Raw genomic sequence first — 18,862 nt, forward strand, 5'->3', positions numbered from 1 at the left:
TCAAGCACATCAGTTTAAAATGGCCTCAAGTGCGGGGGGGGGGGGGGAGCATATGCACTTGTGTGTTTTATACTGAGTTTTGTTTAGGCTTTTTCCTGGTTAAATTTCTCAGTGTAAAACAAGAAGCTACATATTGTGATATTACTGAAAATATATTGCTAAATGAGAGGAAAAACATCCTAAAAACCTGAGTATTGCATTGATTTTTAACAGCAATATTTGGTGTGAGTGCAGGGCCTGAGTTGCATTCCTTACTCAAGCTGAGTAGCATCTACTCATGCAAATAGTTGCAGAGTCAGGGGCGCAGAACTGGGCCCGCGATCTACATTAGAATATGCAGGGGGTGGTTTTCAGACTTAAACACACGTTTAGAAGATTCCTGAAATTCTCTCTTCTGATTATTGTTTATTTTTGGAATAGACTTTCTCTATGCACACTTATTTATTCATTTATTTTTAAATAGTCCCCTGATACATAGAGATTAGCACAGATCCCTTCAAATGCCACTTGGCTTGGAATACATATTTACATTGTGCCTGGTTACAAAGAGTTAGACCTTAGTAGATCTGCGAGCAATTATCAAACCAAGAAGATAAAACATAAAACCTTGTGTGTCTTTGTTGTTCTTCTTTAATTCTGCTAATCGCCCTAGGTAAAGATTAGCTGCTGTTGTCAATTTAATTCAGCTTCAAGCAAAGCAACAAGGTCACTTTTTTTTTTTTTTAAGCAAACAGGATTGAGTTGTCATGTAGTTCTAATAGGCAGCACAGGGAATCATTAGTCCACCTCAACTCCCTGACTGATGGGCATTTCACTTCAATCATCTGACTGAGTACTAGTGGCCCAGTACTATTGACACCATGTCAGAGCTGAGAGAAGATGGCTTAATCGGCACAGACACTCTCTGCATTGATTTGACAAGCTGCTGTAATGACCTTCTTGTTTTTCCGAAGGATTACTGTTTACCCAGGGAGGTGCTGCTGACTAAACGTACTGCTTTGTCATGGAAACTATTATTGTGGCATCTCGATCCCAGTAATGCTGTGGCGTGTGACATTGATACAAGACCGTGAATATTTCAATGAAGCACAGTCCACTTCACTAATACTAATAATCTCTGCCCATTAATCAGGCTTACAAAATCTGTGACTAGCTCTGCACTCCTTGACCAATAAGAATTAAAGAACCAAGGCCTGCTTAAGGTTCTGTTCTGCCCATTTGGATATCTCATGCCGCCCAGATGGTTTCCTTAATTTGAATGAAAAAGTGCTGCTATTCCAAATGATGCTAAATAAAGACAAAAAAGTTGAAAGCCCTTTGCCCTATGTCAGTTGGACTATATCAATTATGCAGATTTTTTTTCTTCCAACCTGGCATCTGAGTAGCTGGTCCTATGGTGGAGCTCTCCTCCCAAAATAAGATTCCTAATACCATCATGCTTGGCACAGACTAAGAACAGAATTGCCCATCCAGTGACTAAGACAAAAGGAGCCAGTAGCAAAAAGCAAATAATCCTGACAAGAGACCCTATAATATGGAATTTTAACTTATGACATCTGTGTTCTTGGAAAAAGCAGGACTGGAGGCTCTCTCTCATGCTTAGAGAGGGAGATTAGATCCTTGGCCACAGTTTGAAGGGTCTCTAGCATCAAGGGATGGTTTCTTTAGCAGTGGTTGGAGTATTGCATGTTTTACAATGGGTGATAGCTTCTCCTTAGCAGAGGAAATGCAGACAATTTCTATTATCATTCGGTTCTGCTACAGATGTCCTTTCTTTCCCCACACACCCGGGCAGGGCAGGGATCAGAATAATAGATGGAAGTCCTGACAGCAGTCAGAGCTACTGTCTAATGACTGTTATGTTTGTAAATGGGCTCAATTCTTGGAAGGGATTGTGGTGTGTTCCCGATCTCACGCTTTTCTCTATTTCTTGGTAGCCTCATGTGTGCGATCTTCTCTGTGAAATAAGAGAAGTGCTAGGCTCTGTGGTTGAAAGGAGGTGTGACACTTTGGGGTTCACCTATGCCAGTAAAAGGGTTTCAGTCAGCATCTACTTTGTAGCTGTGGGTACCTTAAATCTATGCTGCTGTGACTCATGCCCTTTATATTGTTGGCATACAAACAAGACTGCCATTGACATTGTTAGCATACCATGGCTGCCACTGCCTATTTACTCTTTGCAGGGAGACTTCAACAACCCACCAAAAAATGTTTCTCTGCAAAGATCAATCCCTCTCACTGTAACACTCACAAAACCTTAGCAAACTCACTGCTCCTTGAACGAGCAGCCTGTTAGCTTAACTGGGGTTAACACGCCTTCCACTTCAATACACAGCACTGAGCTGGTTAATAGCAAAAGTAAAACAAGTTTATTAACACCAGAACAGAGAGTTAAGTGAAACCAAGCAGAAGGGATAGGGATAGAAATGGTTACAAATCAACAAAGGTTAAACTATGATTCTAAAATTGAAGTCTAACTGAACAAACTGCAGTCTTCTGTTCCAAGTAATCACTACAGTCATTCTTCCAGTGTGGCTGGCCAGTCTTTAGCCAGGTTCCAACACAGAGCCCAAAGTGCTTGGATTCTTTGCCTCCTCAGGTGAAGGATGGTGCTTTTGGCCTTCGCTTATATCTTCCCAATGTTTATTGACCCTGTATAGGAGGCAGGAAGACTTCCTGGAGGTGTAGTCTCCATCCCCAGTTGAGGTTAAGTGGGCATCATCCCCCACTCACTCGCCTGGCTTTGTTTGCCTTGCATATAACATGCTTTTCATTGACTTAGGTCACACCTTGTTTGTATGTTAACCATGCATACATCACACACGAATATTAATGACTAGTGATATTTTACAAGACCCCTTTTAAATAAATATCATGACAACAGTGTGTAGGGTGCAGTGAACTGGTCAGGTCAGTTGAGACTCACTGCTACCTACCAGAGAGCCCTTTGCCCTCTGGCACTGAGGTGCTCTTAGGGCCAGAGGAGGCAATATATATTTATGATGTGTCTTGTGGTCCAGAAAATGTTTGCAGAGCATTGTTTGCTGCCTCTGTGGAAAAGGAGAAGTCTGGGGTCCCTTTGCTCTTCTTTCGCTGTTTGTTGGAGAACCATCCTGATCTTTGTGGGTGGTGGAGTGGGAGGAGAGAGCTGCGGAATTTGGAAGTGCTTGTGTTACTTCACTAATAGAGTAGATTTTTCCATAAGCAAGTTTTGGAATCTGGGAATGTTCAAGACAGCCTGGTTAGCCAAGCACAGTGGTGATGGTTTCTTCTTGAACTGCAAGAGGGAGAGCTCTTCTTTCCACCACCAAGAAGAAGTGGTCTGATCAGAATAGGGGGCTAGTTCCTTCATTTCTTACGTCCAGCCCAGGGTATGACCGACTGTGAATGTGAGTTAGGGCCACCAGGACAACATAATCCAGGAATCCTGACTCCCAGTACCGTGACCCATCAACTCTCCTTTTCCTGTGCTGCATGCTGTTAATATGCTTATAAAAATACAGCCCTGAGGTTGTGTGCATAAAATAAGTAAGCATAAATAAACATAATTAGTAATATTCTGTATTTGTTTAATTCTTTAGAGGTTAACCTTATGCATTTATAAATCTTTCTGAATAAGATGTATACATATTTCATACACTGAACAAAATTTGTTTTTATACACATGATGTCAGAAAGGAAAAGACAGGAATATGTGCTATGTTCAAATAGATCATATGGAGCTCAGTTAAATAAATATTAAGATGACAGACTCCAGCAGTGATTCACTGTAAAATTGCTAATAGACAGTAGGTTGTCTGTTGTATCCATATCGTATTACCAGTGATTCAAATTAAAGAATGAGTGAATATAGGATTATTGTGTCACTTTAAATTGAAACATATTTCAAAGTAATACTGTAGCATAATTGAAGAATACCTATATGGCATCAGCATGTTGATGCTGTAATATATTTAGCCAAGAGAAATACTGCACACAGCCAAAATACTACTAATGACATCAAATTAGAAATGTGATCAGTTTTTTTTTTCCCAGTGATGTTCTTGAAAAAGACCCTTAAGGCTAGCATGGAATATATAGGCTTGTTCCTTTACTTCCCTTGTAATGTCCATGTCTGTCTGTTTTTCCCTTTATAATAAAGTTTGCCTTGTCTTGCTCAAAAGATGAGGGATATTCATCTAATGCTCCCAATTCTTTTGTGAAACTTTTTAGTGAAAGGGGATTTTGGAGATATTAGAACTAGGGGGACTCCATGGTCTTTCTGATTAGCAGTCAAGACATGGCAGGCTATCCCTGGATCTACCCCTGTGTAGCCACTGTTGTGATGCATTTTACCAAGGTGTAAAATGGGTATTGTGAGGCTTAATTAATGTCTGTAAATCTTTTTGAAAGTCTCTGATGAGAAATGCTATATAAATGCAAAGTAGTCATTCATTGAAGAGATTTTTCTCTGATCAAATCGAGTTATTAGGTATTTTATATTATCAACATCCAGAGTGATGCCTTTGGATTACTTGGACTTCTGTCAATTAAACACATGTTGGATCCCATGTGGTCCAGGCTGGAGGATCTCAACAGGGTGGGGAGGTTTGTGTTCTTTTGTCTGAGAACAATATTTATAAATGCAGCATGCAAAGCTGATGGTCTAAACAGAGTGTTGGTGACTTTAAAAAGTTATTAAAATCTATTTAGAGATGAACTAAAATAAAAAATCAGATCTAAAAGTATGTGAATTTTGGGTTCCAAATTTGAGCTCTGATCCAAATTTCACAGCTAGCCTCAATCTCTCTCTAATGGCCAGGACAGCCTCCTACCCCCAATCTGAGATCCTGGACCCTATATTTTGAGGGGTTAGAAATCGGGATTCTTGTTTCATGATTCAGACCCATCTCTACATATTCTGAGGTACAGAATATGTTCTCTGCCTGTACATTTCCATTATGCTACCATTTCCTACTGGGGAAAGCATAAATTGTTGAGACAAGAGATTAAGAATAGAAGCCTCAGTTTTAAGCTACAGAAGAAGGGGAAAAAAGCAGAAAATCAGGTGGTTGCATGCTCAGGGGATCTGTAAATTGGCCAATTTGATGATCCAAATGGGAGATTTACCTCAGTAGTGTTCAAGTTCTTACCATATGTAGTCTGTACATACTATATGTTCCCATCACAAACTACTTTCTTCCAGTCATAACTGACACTAATTTGTATCCTGACTGGCAGTCTCAAAATATAGCCCAAAGATTCAGTGTTGAGGCACATTGGCAGGGCCATTGCAAGAGCACTGCCTTGTACTGTCTGATCTGTTAGTAGAGAGCTTCAGTCACCAGGTTTATATGATTATGGGCCTCGTTAGACTTCTTTGTTCCATTTCTTCTCTCTCTGCCTTAGATTTGCCCCAACCTGCACAGGGACCAGGCAAAATTACAGATAGTGCTCCCTGCTATCATAAAGGTTCAAAGTGGGTAAGGAGAAGGTAATGCTTTGAATCATCCAATGGAGCTAGCAGACTGGCTGTAGAATGTAATGCAGCATCAGCCTTTTAAGGGGTGATACAGCAGGTGAGCTTCCCTGGGATGCTGTGGATATCTGAGTAGGCCATGTACAATATCTCTAGAATCCTCCCCCTCCATCAAAGGCTTGTGTCTTAATCACCCAAACTGATTCTCTAGGAAGTAGTATTTCTTCTACTTTAATGGTCAGGGTTCCTCCATGTATCCTGGACTCCTATCATAAGAAATACAGGAGTTTGTTTTCAAACCACAAGGACTAGGCTTCTGCCATAATTGTAAGAGCATGTATAACTAGCATGTGGTTGTAACACTGAATGGTGACAGCTAGCTAGGACCTTGGTGAACTCCATACTTGATAAATTACCTTGAAGAGCTAACAGCCTGGAGTCCAGAGTGGATCCTCTGGAGCAGTGGCAAGGTCTGCAAAAGCAGCCAGACTAACTTGTCTTTTAAACTTCCTTATCTTATTATGGTATTTTCCCTTCCCCAAATAATCTTGTTGCTATTACAGTTAAAAATGATACTAAAAAAACACCTGTGAAACATTTGATACTGTTAGGTGCAATGTGTGAACTTTGAGGCTTGGCTGACAAAAAGATAACTTGATACTGCATGCAAAGCAAGACAAACGGCAGCTAAACCAGCTGTTGCCTCGCATCTGAATGAATTTGGAAGATGAGAGAGATGATTCTTTCTATAATCAAGCTGTGAACTTCTCTCAACCAAGCATGGACTGTAAATCTTTTTTCCCCCCCAAAAAAATCTGTTAATTTTTTTTTTGGAGGCATGAGTCAGATCTTGTATTGATTGTGTTCTTAACTCAGCATGTCTCAGCCATTCTAAAAGTCTTCTTTCTACCCAACACATTGCTTGGTAGCATGCCCTTATGCCATGTACACATGGGATCCGATCCCCTTCTGTCACTGCCACTCATATAAAGCATCAGTAACTCTACTGATTTCAATACAGTTTGCACCATTGTAAAACTGGCGAGAGGGGAGAATCAGGCCCATGGATACTAAAAAATTGATAATTTCTATTGATGGTGAAATTGAGTAGGCAGTGTGTAATCTGCAGAGGAAGTGGTAAAAACCCAATTTGAGATGTTTAAAACTAGACTTGACTAAACAAGAACTGTACAATGAAGAATAATCACGTGTTGGTAGGCAGGTGGAATAGGTCTCTTCTAACAGGTCTTTTGCATCTGTTACATCTATGATTCTCTGAAACCAGAGTTTCAGATCAAGTCAAAGTGAAACCATAAGTCTGCCAGTCCATGTTCTTTAGATACTGTTCCCCTTGAAGATTTGTCTGCATTTGCCACAATTCTAGCACTGCTGTTTGGTGTTGCCCAAATACTCTTCTACTTTGTCCAGATTAGACCATGTCACTTTGTTCCCTGTTGTTCTTTATGTTCTCCAAAGAAAAAGAGTCACATCTTGTCTCACAAAGTATTTTCACTTTCTCATCTGTGAAGGACAGTTTAAACAGAGCTATTGCCTTAATCCACCTACTCTGAATTAGGTGGCTTACCTTTGGTGCAAAGATGGGGACTGCATGCCCTGTGAAAATCAAATCTTTTCCTCCCTTTTCTTCCTTTAGAGCTCTGCCACATGCCTTTAATGTCTGCCTTTTTTGCTGGTTTTGATAACTCACTGAAATATAGACTCATTCAAGTTGTGCAATGTGGACATTAATTTGCCCATGAATTTGATTGTTTGGCACCCTCCTTACTGACTGGGACCCCAATACTCTTGCATTGCTTAATCCTTCTCTGCTTTTCTGCAATCTCAGTTTTGCATTCCAGGATCCTGTGAGGTGTACAGTAAACTGTCCTTTATCCAGTGAAGGTGTGGATATTTTCATTCTCCTCCAAAGACTTCACATTCAGATCCTGCCATCTGGCTTGCACAACAAGATTTTCTCTCTTCTATCCTAGAACTGGAAAAGGTGTTTCCATCTTATTCTTTTTCTGATTAAACAAATCCAGGGAAGTTTGGATGAAAGTCATGTGTTGGTGGGGCTCATGCTGTAGGTGAGGTCAGGTGAGGTTCTGAGTATTCTAACATGCTGAGTATTCTAACATGTTTGTGTAGGCATTTGGACCTACACAAACTCAAGTTGCTTTCTTAGTTTAATTATTGGCATTTTTTCATTTTAGAAAGAAGTTCAAAGATGAGGAGACTCCCAGAGTGAAGGATTAACTGGCATCATGTGCCTGGAAAAAATCAGAAGTCAGTATTAGCAGTGAATACTGTCCTGGAGCTCTGATAATTTATTATCCTCCATCAACCCAATCAGACAACATTCACGCCCTCCCATTACACTCCATCCTATTTAACTACATTGTATAGTGTTGATTTTTGTGTGTATAAAAGGTAATATGATTACTCTTTGATCACCTGATGATGCATCCATGCTAATGTGGAAAAGCTTATTTTAAAAATGAAATTTATTTTTTTTAAAACAACAAGCATGCATAAAACATATGCATCTGTGTTTGACATAAAGAATGCATTTCCCTTCCAGGGTGGTGTTAACCCCAAGACCACTAATACACTTCTAGAAATTGTAGCAATAAATAATTTGAACGGCTTTTGACTTCAGTAATGGACTAAATTTAAAATGCCCCTCCCTGGGTAAGTGAGAAGGGAGGAATGGGCAGGAAGTATCATCTCCCCCAGAGTTGCTACAATGTAACAGTAAGCATTTCTGACCTATGTGAGAGAGAGGCATATCCTAGGTACCCCTGTATTCACACCCTACACACTACTGCAATAATATTTATACAAAATATGCCGTGCTGGGTATCCTATGAAAGCTAATATAATGGTAATTAATATAGTTGCAAAATGCATGTGTTAACCTTATATGTGAAGTTATGAATTCCCTCTTTATGATATTAGTAGAACATGTTTAAAACCCGATAGCCTGGCCTAGGTAAAAGTGATAAACAGGACTGTCCTAGGCAAAGGAATGTGGGTTTATCTCATTTACATATTAGCAAAAAACAAAGCAATAGAACTAAACCAGCAGGGGTTATCCTGATGTTGAACTCAAGAGACAGAACATCAGTGTGGCTCCTGCACCACAGAGAGACACAGGAGACTGAATCTCTAGGAGGCCTTCCAGACTTGTCAGACAAAGACATCCCTTTGGGAATATAAGGAACAGAGAGAGATTCCATCTTTATCCTTGATCTAGGGGAGACAAACCAAGTGATTTGATCTGTGTGATGGGTCTCCGTCAGTGAAAGGCTGCAAAGGAGACTGGGTGAGAGAAACCATCCAGTAACTTGCTAGATTACGTTTTAGACTTTTAGATCTGTGTTTTCACTTTTATTTGCTTGTAACCACCTCTACCTTTATCCCTTTTACTTTGGTACGGTATCACTTAATCCCTGCTTTTTTGTTAATAAACTTGTTTTGTTTTCATTATAAATAGTCTGTATAAGTTCAGTAAGGAATGTTTTACTCTCTCTATAAAGGCAGCGAACCCAATGGTTTCTCTGTGAAGGTCCAGAGAGAAGGACTGGTCCCTGCAGTGAGATGATTTTGGGATGAATTCGAGGCTGGAAGGGTGCTAAGCCTGCAAGGAGTAACCAGGTTGGGCAAAGCCAGGGAGCAACTTGTGGGCTGCTGGCATACTGTTGGAGTCAGAGTTCTGGACCAAAGCTACATAGCCACAAGACAGCCAGGGTTACAAGGCAGATGGTGACCAAACCCCTTACTGGCCTGGGTGAACCCAAAATGTCACTGTGTGTGTGTTCCACCATGTAGGAGTGTCAGGACAGGGCAGAAGCTATGGCTTCATCCCTAGAGCAGTAGCTAGCACCAGGATCGTTGCACGTCAAGGAGCACTTGCCACAGTACGTGTTTTCTACAGTGCCTGTTACAAGCATAATGCCTTCACTCCATGCCAACTCAGTATGGCTTTTAGGCATTAGACATAATTTGACATTTTACCTGGGCGTGGGAGAGGGGAAACACTGCAAGATTAAAAGAACTGTTATCCTTTCTCATAACTTCAGCCACAATATTCATCTTGGCCAACAGTGTACTATTTATAACCAGTGCCTCTGGTTGGGTTGTCTGAGAGGATTGAACCTGAGACTTCTGGATTTAAAAAGCACAAGTTTCTAATGATTGAACTAAAGGACTAGGTCCAGCAGCTTAAAAGCAATAATAGATTCATTAGCCACTTACACTGAGCAGCCACTAACATATGTTCCTAGATCACATTTTAAGACAAATATATAACTCTGGTTTCCTCATAATCTCATTCCTCTGCTGTTTATAGGTGGCATCTGAGCATCTCTGCAGGATAAAGACTAACAGCGATAAATAGATTAGGAAGTTTCTTAAATTTGTCCTGCCTCTCTACTAGCAGAGGGCCCCTTCCAGTATGGTCAAATGAGGAGAGATGATGCCCCATCATGTTAGAATGTTCTGGGCTACTAGTCTAGGTTCAGGGAATTCTGCCTAAGGGAGTAGAGAGAGAAGCCACAGTGTGCTTTGACCAGCACAGTCAAGGCCCTCTTGTTAGCCTATAGACCAATCAGGAATAACACTGAAGCCAACCATGTCTGACCTTGGCTGCCCCAATTGGCTATGTGACACTATGCAGCCCAGACTGCAGGGTGACCACCAGCCATTAACATTGCAGCCATCGTTAGATGCAATCCAGGAGTGAGGTGTTCAGAGGTTGTTGGCTTGATGTCTGCAGAAGTGGGGAAGTGCATTTGTAGCTGAGATTCTGCATTAGGAATTCTATTTTAAGGCCACCATCTCTGGGTTTATTTGGATTCTTGGTAGCTGGCGAGCAAATGGTTTTAATCAGTGAGAACAGGGTCAGTTGTTCTGCTTCTAAACATCAGCCATTTTACTCCACAAGGGCTGCCAGGACTTTAATAAATGTAGGTAACACAGGTGCATTAGTTGATTATATAGAGGACTCCACACAAAAAAAGAATCTTGCGGGAAAAGTAAATACATCAAGTTCATTGTAGTTTAATGTGTTTGCATTTCTGTGTCATTTGTTGCATGCATTATGTCACCTCAAATCTAATTTCTTCTGTCCTCCCCACCTTTATTGAATAAATCTGCCACTAGCAGGCAGTGTGCCTTAGTGGACCTGGGACTGAGCAGACCTAGATTCTATTTCCAGCTTGGTTGCTGGTTGACTGTGGGCAAGTCAGTTTACCTCTCTATGCTTCAGTTTCCCCTTCTATAAAATGGAGGTAATGATACTGACCATCTTCTTGGGGATCTACTACTTGTGATGAAGTGGGAATTTTTTGTAATATTTTTATGAAGCTTATGTGTGCCTCAGATTCCCACTATGCTTTGTATTGCTACCCAGTGGAGGGAGAGAGGTTTTTTGCTCTCAGGGCAGACTGAGAGAGACAGGTTTGTGTATGGCCTAGCTGGCTGAACGTACTGAATGGGTCATTAAAAAGATTGACCGAGGCCAGCCCATATCAACAGAAAATCCAAGAAGCGAATGGAAAACCTAGTCACCAGGACATTAACACCTAGTAACCAATGACCCAGAGGGAGGAGGATTTCCCTGCCTCTCAGCAAGGAAGCTGAGCAGGGACCCCCAGCTCAAGAACAAAGGACAGATGTTTCTACCAGGGAATACCTGTGGGCTGTGGAAGAAGCTTGGAATACTCTCATTGGGAACTGACTAAGGAAGGATGTCTGAGCGAGAGAGAGAGAACAAGCCTGAAAATGGAGTTCCTTGCCACTTGGCTGGTGAGTTGTGGCTGGCCAGAAAGTATTGTGATCTAGCCTTTGTCTCTATGCTAACATAAGGACTTCCAATGTTGTGTTCAGCTTACTCATTGTCAAGGTTCCTTCCCCACTCTGATCTCTAGGGTACAGATGTGGGGACCTGCATGAAAGACCCCCTAAGCTTATTCTTACCAGCTTAGGTTAAAAACTTCCCCAAGGTTCAAACTTTGCCTTGTCCTTGAACCCTATGCTGCCACCACCACGCGTTTTAAACAAAGAACAGGGAAAGAGACCACTTGCAGACGTCTTCCCCCAAGCCCTACACCCACTTTCCTGGGGAAGGCTTGATGATAATCCTCACCAATTGATACAGGTGAACACAGACCCAAACCCTTGGATCTTAAGAACAATGAAAAAGCAATCAGGATCTTAAAAGAAGAATTTTAATGAAAGAAAAAGTAAAAGAATCACCTCTGTAAAATCAGGATGGTAAATACCTTACAGGGTAATCAGATTCAAAACATAGATAATCCCTCTAGGCAAAACCTTAAGTTACAAAAAGACAGAAAAACAGAAATATACATTCCCTCCAGCACAGCTTATTTTACCAGCCATTAAACAAAAGAAAATCTAACGCATTTTCTAGCTAGATTCCTTACTAACTTAACAGGAGTTAGAAGGCTTGCATTTCTGATCTGTTCCTGGCAAAAGCATCACACAGACAGACAGAACCCTTTGTTCCCCTCACCCCCTCCAGATTTGAAAGTATCTTGTCCCCTCATTGGTCATTTTGGGTCAGGTGCCAGCGAGGTTACCTTAGTTTCTTAACCCTTTACAGGTGAAAGGGTTTTACCTCTGGCCAGGAGGGATTTTATAGCACTGTATACAGAAAGGTGGTTACCCTTCCCTTTATATTTATGACACTCATAAATCCCATGCTGTTTTGCAAATGCTGTGTGGGGTGTCACTGTAAATATTTGCTGTGGATCATTTGTCCCTGAGGAGAGAACAAGTCTCTACCAGGAGTCTATCTCAGTTGGACTTGCTGGGCAGAGCTCATGGTGTGAAACGGAAGTGCTGGAACCCAGTTGAGAAGGTGGTGAGGCTACATGGCCTATCCTGAAGGAAGAGTCAGTCCCCTTGGGGCTCTGGCACACTAAAGGGTTCCTCCAAGAGACTGTTTAATAACTGGGGTGTAGCACAGATAGAGTAGATCGGAGACCACTAGCAGTATAGGAGAGCTAGGTGGTGGTGGTGCTATTTATTATTTTGGGTGCTGCTCAGTAGAAGCTGAGCCCCCATCTAACAGCCTGTGAGGTTCTAGCTACCCTGAGACAGGACTTATTTGTCTGTGGAGTCTAGAACCTCTGTGCATGCGCACACATACACCGGTTCAGAGAAATGAGATTTTCAAGTGGAGACAGCATTGTAAGTTTAGATAGAATCTGGGGGTTCTTTCCACCAATGTTCTATGATATATGAGATGTAATGGTCTCTGCACAACAAAATATCTTCTTTAATCAGTTCAGAAATTACTTCCCTTTTCTGTAATGAAATGCCCACTTGTTTTCATATCAGGGGGTAGGCTATTAACAAATCAAGGGATAGATCCATTTTTTATTTTGCCCTTTATAATTATGAATTCCTCAATCAAATCTCTAACTGTACAACTTTTCCAAGGATGAATAATCCTGTCATGCCTCTATCTGCATTTCCCTTATGTTCATCCTTTCAGTTTCCATTCTATTTTACTTAAGATAAGACAAAACATTGGATGCAATATTCCAGATGAGGGCATCCCTTTGCACAGTGCAGGAAGGCTCAGTTCTTCCAAGAATTTTTTTTTTAATTCTCTATTAATTTGAATTAATTCAGTAGTCAGGGTACATAAGAATTTCCATGAAACATTTCTGTTGAAGGCAATTGGAAAAGCATAAATCTGTTGGCAGTTAGTTGAGGCTCCCAGAGAATGAGTATGCAGGCAATTATTCCTGAGAGTTGTTCACTGAAAATGTAACATTTCTGGTACACTCAGAACATTTGTTTAGCTAAAGAGAGTTTACATAGACTTTTTAGAATTATTTTCTGGAAAAATAGCTCTCTATGGCTCCACCATCCCTTCCATACTTTCCACCATCCCTTCCATACTTTTTTATCCATCCCATAACCAAGGTGTCTACGTCTCCCTTTGTCTTGGCAAGGTGAAGAAAATCAACATAATTACACATTAATAGAAGGAGAGGGCTTCCATTTAATGTTTCATTGCTCCCCAGAGATAGTAGCTTTCATTTATTTGAGATGAGGCTCGTTTTGTTTTCTCACCATGTTTCTAAACTCTCTAGGTACCTTTTTGTATTTTTCCCACTGATGAGTGAAATATATCCTTATGTAGATGGCCAGTACAAGTCCCGTGGGTCTTATTTCAAAGGCTTAGGTAACACACATAGTCCATAGACCTTGTGCTAACGCACTAGACCATGTACCAGTCCTGGAGCTTGGCAAGGCACTTCACTCACCTTAGTATTTTGCCATTTGTCATTCTATTTAGTATGTCTGTATCTTTTTATTCAATGGGAAGAATCCTGGAGTCTCAGTCCTTTTCAGTGTCCAATGATTTAAAAAGCTGATGTATTTAAATGACAGTAATCATAACCTTTGCTGTCTAAAAGTGAGGCCTGAATGTCTTGCCCTTTGTACAGTAGCCTTTCTGGTTGTCAAGCCTCTGCTGTGACTAGTTCCAGAACAGAGTGAACTCGATTGTTTTGCCAGGTTTCAAGCCTGATTTTCTTCTTACTCTGGATTTACAGCAATGCATGTAACTCCATCGAAGTCAATGGAGCTGCTCTGGATTTACACTGGTGTTAATGATTTGAGAATCCAGTCCTTCAAGTCCAGTTTTGCATTCTCAAGTGGTTATCATAGCTCTGATAAACAGCCTAACTATTGGGTGTTTTCTGAACCCATGCTTGCCCAAATCTCCCCTTCAAAGTTTACTAAACCCCTATTCTAGTTATGGAGAGTGTTTACTATATGATATGATGCATAATGCCATTGGCTGTTTTTATTCATTTAAATGTATTGGTATTAAATTAATTGGTCTCATACTACAGCTTTTCCATGATATCGGTTATCTTTTCGTGGAAATTAAGATTCACAGCTCCTGTGTGCTGTGATACAACATGAGAAGGAGTTGTGGACAAAGAAAAGCGGCAAAACTCCCTCTGACATTTTCCTTGGGATCCCATCAAGTCCAAGTCCCTCTCTAGTTGCACTTACATCCTTAATAATTTTCTGAGGTGTAGACTTTATTAGAAGTACTGTTCTGATTTGGCTAAGAAACATTTATTTTTCTGATGTTGAAAGAATGAGTTTGGTGATTTTTGTAATGTATACTCACAACAAGTGCTGACAGAGAACTAGTACTCTCATATTAGGTGCTTTGTGATCGGTATTGCACATATCTTGATGGGGCACACAGCTCATTGACACCCTCCAGATTTTCTCTGCACCACGCACTGAGTGGTATCCTTCTGCAGGCAAACGGAAAGAACCATTGTTGATATTGCTGCTTGCAGTTCAACGCATTGTGCTCACACTTCCCCTCTTCTTGTCACTGCAAATGTTATTTATTGATAGTGCTGACACCAGCAGTAAATAGAGCTAGCACTGGTTTACATCGCTGATGAGAATGTGTATCTCATAACTCTTTGTGCACAATCTGACTCCAAATCATGCCTCCTTATCCCCCCTCCTTTAAACACGTGTTTCTGTATTTCATTATACGAGCAAGAATTAATGCAGACAGAGAAGAAATATGAGCAGTCATTTTTATTACATTTCTTTTGAGTACAGAGGTCGTCTTGGACTCCTTGGCAAAAACAGGCAACTACAAATGCCAGATCTGATGTACACCCTTTTGCAGAGCTCATTATTTAACCAATAGATTTTAATATAGTTCGGACGATTACCATCCCTGATCTAAATTGTGTTTGTCGGGGGGGGGGAGGGGAAGGAAGGAGGGAGGGAGGGAGGAGATTGTGTGAATGCACAAAAAGATTAGCTAATTATTAATACTTCTCTGTAAATCCAAGCTGTCATCTAGACCGTGATCTGTTCATTCTGTCACACTTTGGAGTGTGTTTCTGCTTATGTCTGATCATTGCATGCAGTTGTGGGTTTGTCTAAACCTCTGTGCACAAACCACACCAATGTGTATAAATCTTACATTTTCCCAAATGGATCACATATCCATTATAGACGCAATTTCATCCATAAAAGTATTCAAGGCAAACTTGTGTAACTGTCAAATAGTATGTTTTAATCAAGAAGAAAAATCATTCGCTGTACCTGAGAGTGTGATATCTGCCTCTGCCTCAGACAATTATTTAATAAAATATCCAGTCAAACAGCAGACTGTTTTGTTATGGCATGTAGGGACCTTTTAAATCTCTAGGACCTCATGCAGCCTTCAGCCACCCCAGCTTTTTACTCTTGGTTGATTTAAATGTGCACCCCCTGATTTAGCTGGAATTCATAAATTACTGTAGTTTTGAATGCTGAGTACCTGCTGGCCATGGACCCATGTTAAAGAACAGTCTAGGAAACTGGAGAAGATGCAGTTTTCTAAACAAACACACATGGAGTTAGAAACTGGCCCTGAAATGTTACCTTTTCCTGTATTAAGGACAGGTTTCAGAGTAACAGCCGTGTTAGTCTGTATTCGCAAAAAGAAAAGGAGTACTTGTGGCACCTTAGAGACTAACCAATTTATTAGAGTATAAGCTTTCGTGAGCTACAGCTCACTTCCTCAGATGTATTCCTTTTCCTGTATTCTGGCCCCTTCGCACTACTCTGGAAGTTGGAAAGCCTCCAGATCCTCCCCAGCTGGCAATGGGAAGTCTCCAGCTGGCATAGAACAGACAGAGTTGGCTGCTATGCTGCTCTCTTAGAAGCCCAGTGTAGGAAAGTGCCAATGTACTGATGGTCAAATCCTGGCCTCATAAGAATGGCTGTATTGGGGTCAAACCAATGGTCCATCTAGCCCAGTATCCTGTCTTCTGAAATGGCTGATGCTAGGTGGTTCAAAGGGAGTGAACAGAACAGGGCAATTTGTTAAGTGATCCATCCACTGTCATTCAGGCCCAGGCCCTTCTAGCAGTCTGAAGTTCAGGGCATGGGCTTAAATCTTTGACCATCTTGGCTATTGGCCATTGGTGGACTTATGCCCCATCATACCTCTTGTGGGGCCTAGCTATCCAATGTATAGTAGATCAGCCCTTAAGATTCTAATCTGTACTAACGCTGGGCTGGTGTAGCTCTGGACTCAAGATCCTCTGTGGAAACAGTAATTCACCAGTTTCACTTCAGTTCATACACTTTCCTTAGCACAACCCACTCAGTCATATTTGTAGTAAAATCAAATTAAAGTTCATTTAACAGAGCTTGAGATAAAGATTCAAAATAAAGGCAAGTAAAAAGATTTGGAAACATAAGGTTACAGGTAAAAGAAATATGTAAGATGCAAACTACAGCCTATACTTATTGAGTTACTTTCGTGTCTAATAAGGTATTTCTTACCCAAATCTATTCTAAACAGCACTTCTCCAGTCTGGAAAACTGAGATCCACCATTCCTGAGACAACCCCTGCTGACAGAGTCACTCCTCTGTAATGGATGTCTCCTTGTCCTAGTCTTCTTAAATAGATTGTCTTTCGACCCAGGGGTTCACTATTCAGATACTTTTATTGGGTTTTTTTTATGTTTGTAAATGCTGAAGCCATCATTTGGACCAGACTATAATCACAAACTGGCTCAGCCCACAGGAAGCCATTGTTCTCATGTTCACTGATCTCATACTCTCCTTCTAGGTGCTAGGTTTCGCTCCCAACAGATCTGGAACATAATATCCTACATGTTCCATAAGTCTAAAATTGTTTCCTGTACAAACATCTCACAATAAACGTAACAATCTGTTAGTTTTTAGCTTTCAGCAGAGACCACACATGACCTCCTTTGGTGAAATATTGAGACGATGGTCTGATAAAGGGTAATATACCTACCTGGGTGTGTCAGGGCATGTCTGTGTCACAGTATGTGGTGGTGTTCTTTCCTTTTTTTTTTTTAATTAACTCAAAAGCACATGTCGCTTGTGAGAATTTTGAACAGTCCTTACCACCTAAATTTAGTGCAAAAATTTGAACAATGGTTTGGTTATTTTTTAAAAAAAATTTACTGACATGATGTATATTATCTTTTTCCAATTTTTTTCTTCAGTAGGCCAAGAATCAGTTTTTTCTCTCCCAAAAGACGCAGTACAGTTGCAGCCTTTACTAACTGCTCATGTTTACAAGTGAGTTGTGACTTAAGTTTCGCACTAACAAAACCTTTTCCACCCCAATGAATGCCAGAATTATCACAAAACCAAGCCTAATGGATCATGCATATGGCCCAATGAAATGGGGTTTTAATTTACTGTTTTGCTTCCTGCAAGGGGCATTTTTTGCCAACTACTGTCTTGTTGGCAGTGGCGCTATGTTTTGACAGCTGAACCCGCAATTTGTAACTACTTGAAATGTTTTCAGTTCTGTGAATTAATACTGCTTTTATTTGTTTGAAAATTTTTCGTATCTAATATGTGACTTAAAACATGCTCAATACTTGATTGAAAACTACGTGAGAAACATAGCTCCCACTGGCAGCCAAGCTCCCCTCCTACCCCCCAGCGCCTCCCTCCCACTGGCAGCCCTGCTGATCAACTCCTCCCCCTCCCTCCCAGCACCTCCTGCCTGCTGCGGATCAGCTGTTCCATGGTGTGCAGGAGGTGCTGGGAGGGAAGGGGAGGAGCAGGGACAAGGTGAGTTCGGGGAAAGGGCAGAAAGAGGCGGTGCAGGAAGAGGTGGAGTGGGGGTGGGACCTTGGGGAAAGGGGTGGCGTGGGGCTTGGGACGGAGCAAGGGCGGGAAGAGGCGGGGTAGGGTGGGGGAAGGGGTGGAGTGGGGGCAGGGCCTGGGGCAGAACGGAGGGGTCAGCACCCCCCGGGTAGAGAGGAAGTCGCCACCTATGGTGAGGAAGATCTAAAATGGACACCCTGAAAAATTTTGGAAGACATTACTGATTCCACCAGCACTTCCATTTTAAATACTGGAATATCTCTCATGAGTTGTATCTCTGAAAATGTTTTAAGTGCAGCCATTGTAAGTTGTGCTGATGGTGAATATTTAGTAGATGTTACTCATCCCTCTGAGTCATCCCAGGGTCAATAATCAGCATCCTACAACCTCTTAAGGAGAGCTATTTTGAGATGAAAAACTGAGCAATACCTGCTTGTGCTCATTAAAAAGCCTGTGGCCCTCTTTGCAAGAGCAAACAGGCAGTGCTATCTAGACTGTGGTTTTCAAAAGTGCCTAAGGAAGTTAGGAGCACAAGTAATAAAGGGATTTATGATCCTAAATCCTTTTGACATTTAAAAACCCCACCACAGCAGATAGGGGAATGAACTGGGACTCAAAAGACCTGAGTTCTATTATTTGCAGTTTCACTGACCTTGGGCAAGTCATTTCACTTCTCTGTATCTATATCCCTTCCCACCCTTTGTCTCTCTACTTAGGTGGGCATTTTC

General features: G+C 41.2%; 1 protein-coding gene across 7 annotated transcripts in view; it reads left to right on the forward strand.

Annotated features, from left to right (window-relative positions):
- LRMDA (leucine rich melanocyte differentiation associated) overlaps positions 1-18,862 on the forward strand; it is a 1,127,716-nt gene that overhangs the window by 1,040,159 nt on the left and 68,695 nt on the right. For 2 of the 7 annotated variants that reach the window (XR_012159959.1, XM_073353193.1), the window contains one exon: positions 7,672-7,896. The exons of the other annotated variants lie outside the window; for them this stretch is intronic. Coding sequence is in view for 1 of the 2 variants with exons in the window: in XM_073353193.1 (XP_073209294.1) it covers positions 7,672-7,706 (35 nt within the window). In the remaining variant the exon portion in view is untranslated. Of the gene's footprint in view, positions 1-7,671; positions 7,897-18,862 lie in introns of those variants that run through there. 7 annotated transcript variants of the gene reach the window in all.

The sequence above is a fragment of the Lepidochelys kempii genome, chromosome 7 (genome assembly GCF_965140265.1).
Source record: "Lepidochelys kempii isolate rLepKem1 chromosome 7, rLepKem1.hap2, whole genome shotgun sequence".
NCBI lineage: Eukaryota > Metazoa > Chordata > Testudines > Cheloniidae > Lepidochelys > Lepidochelys kempii.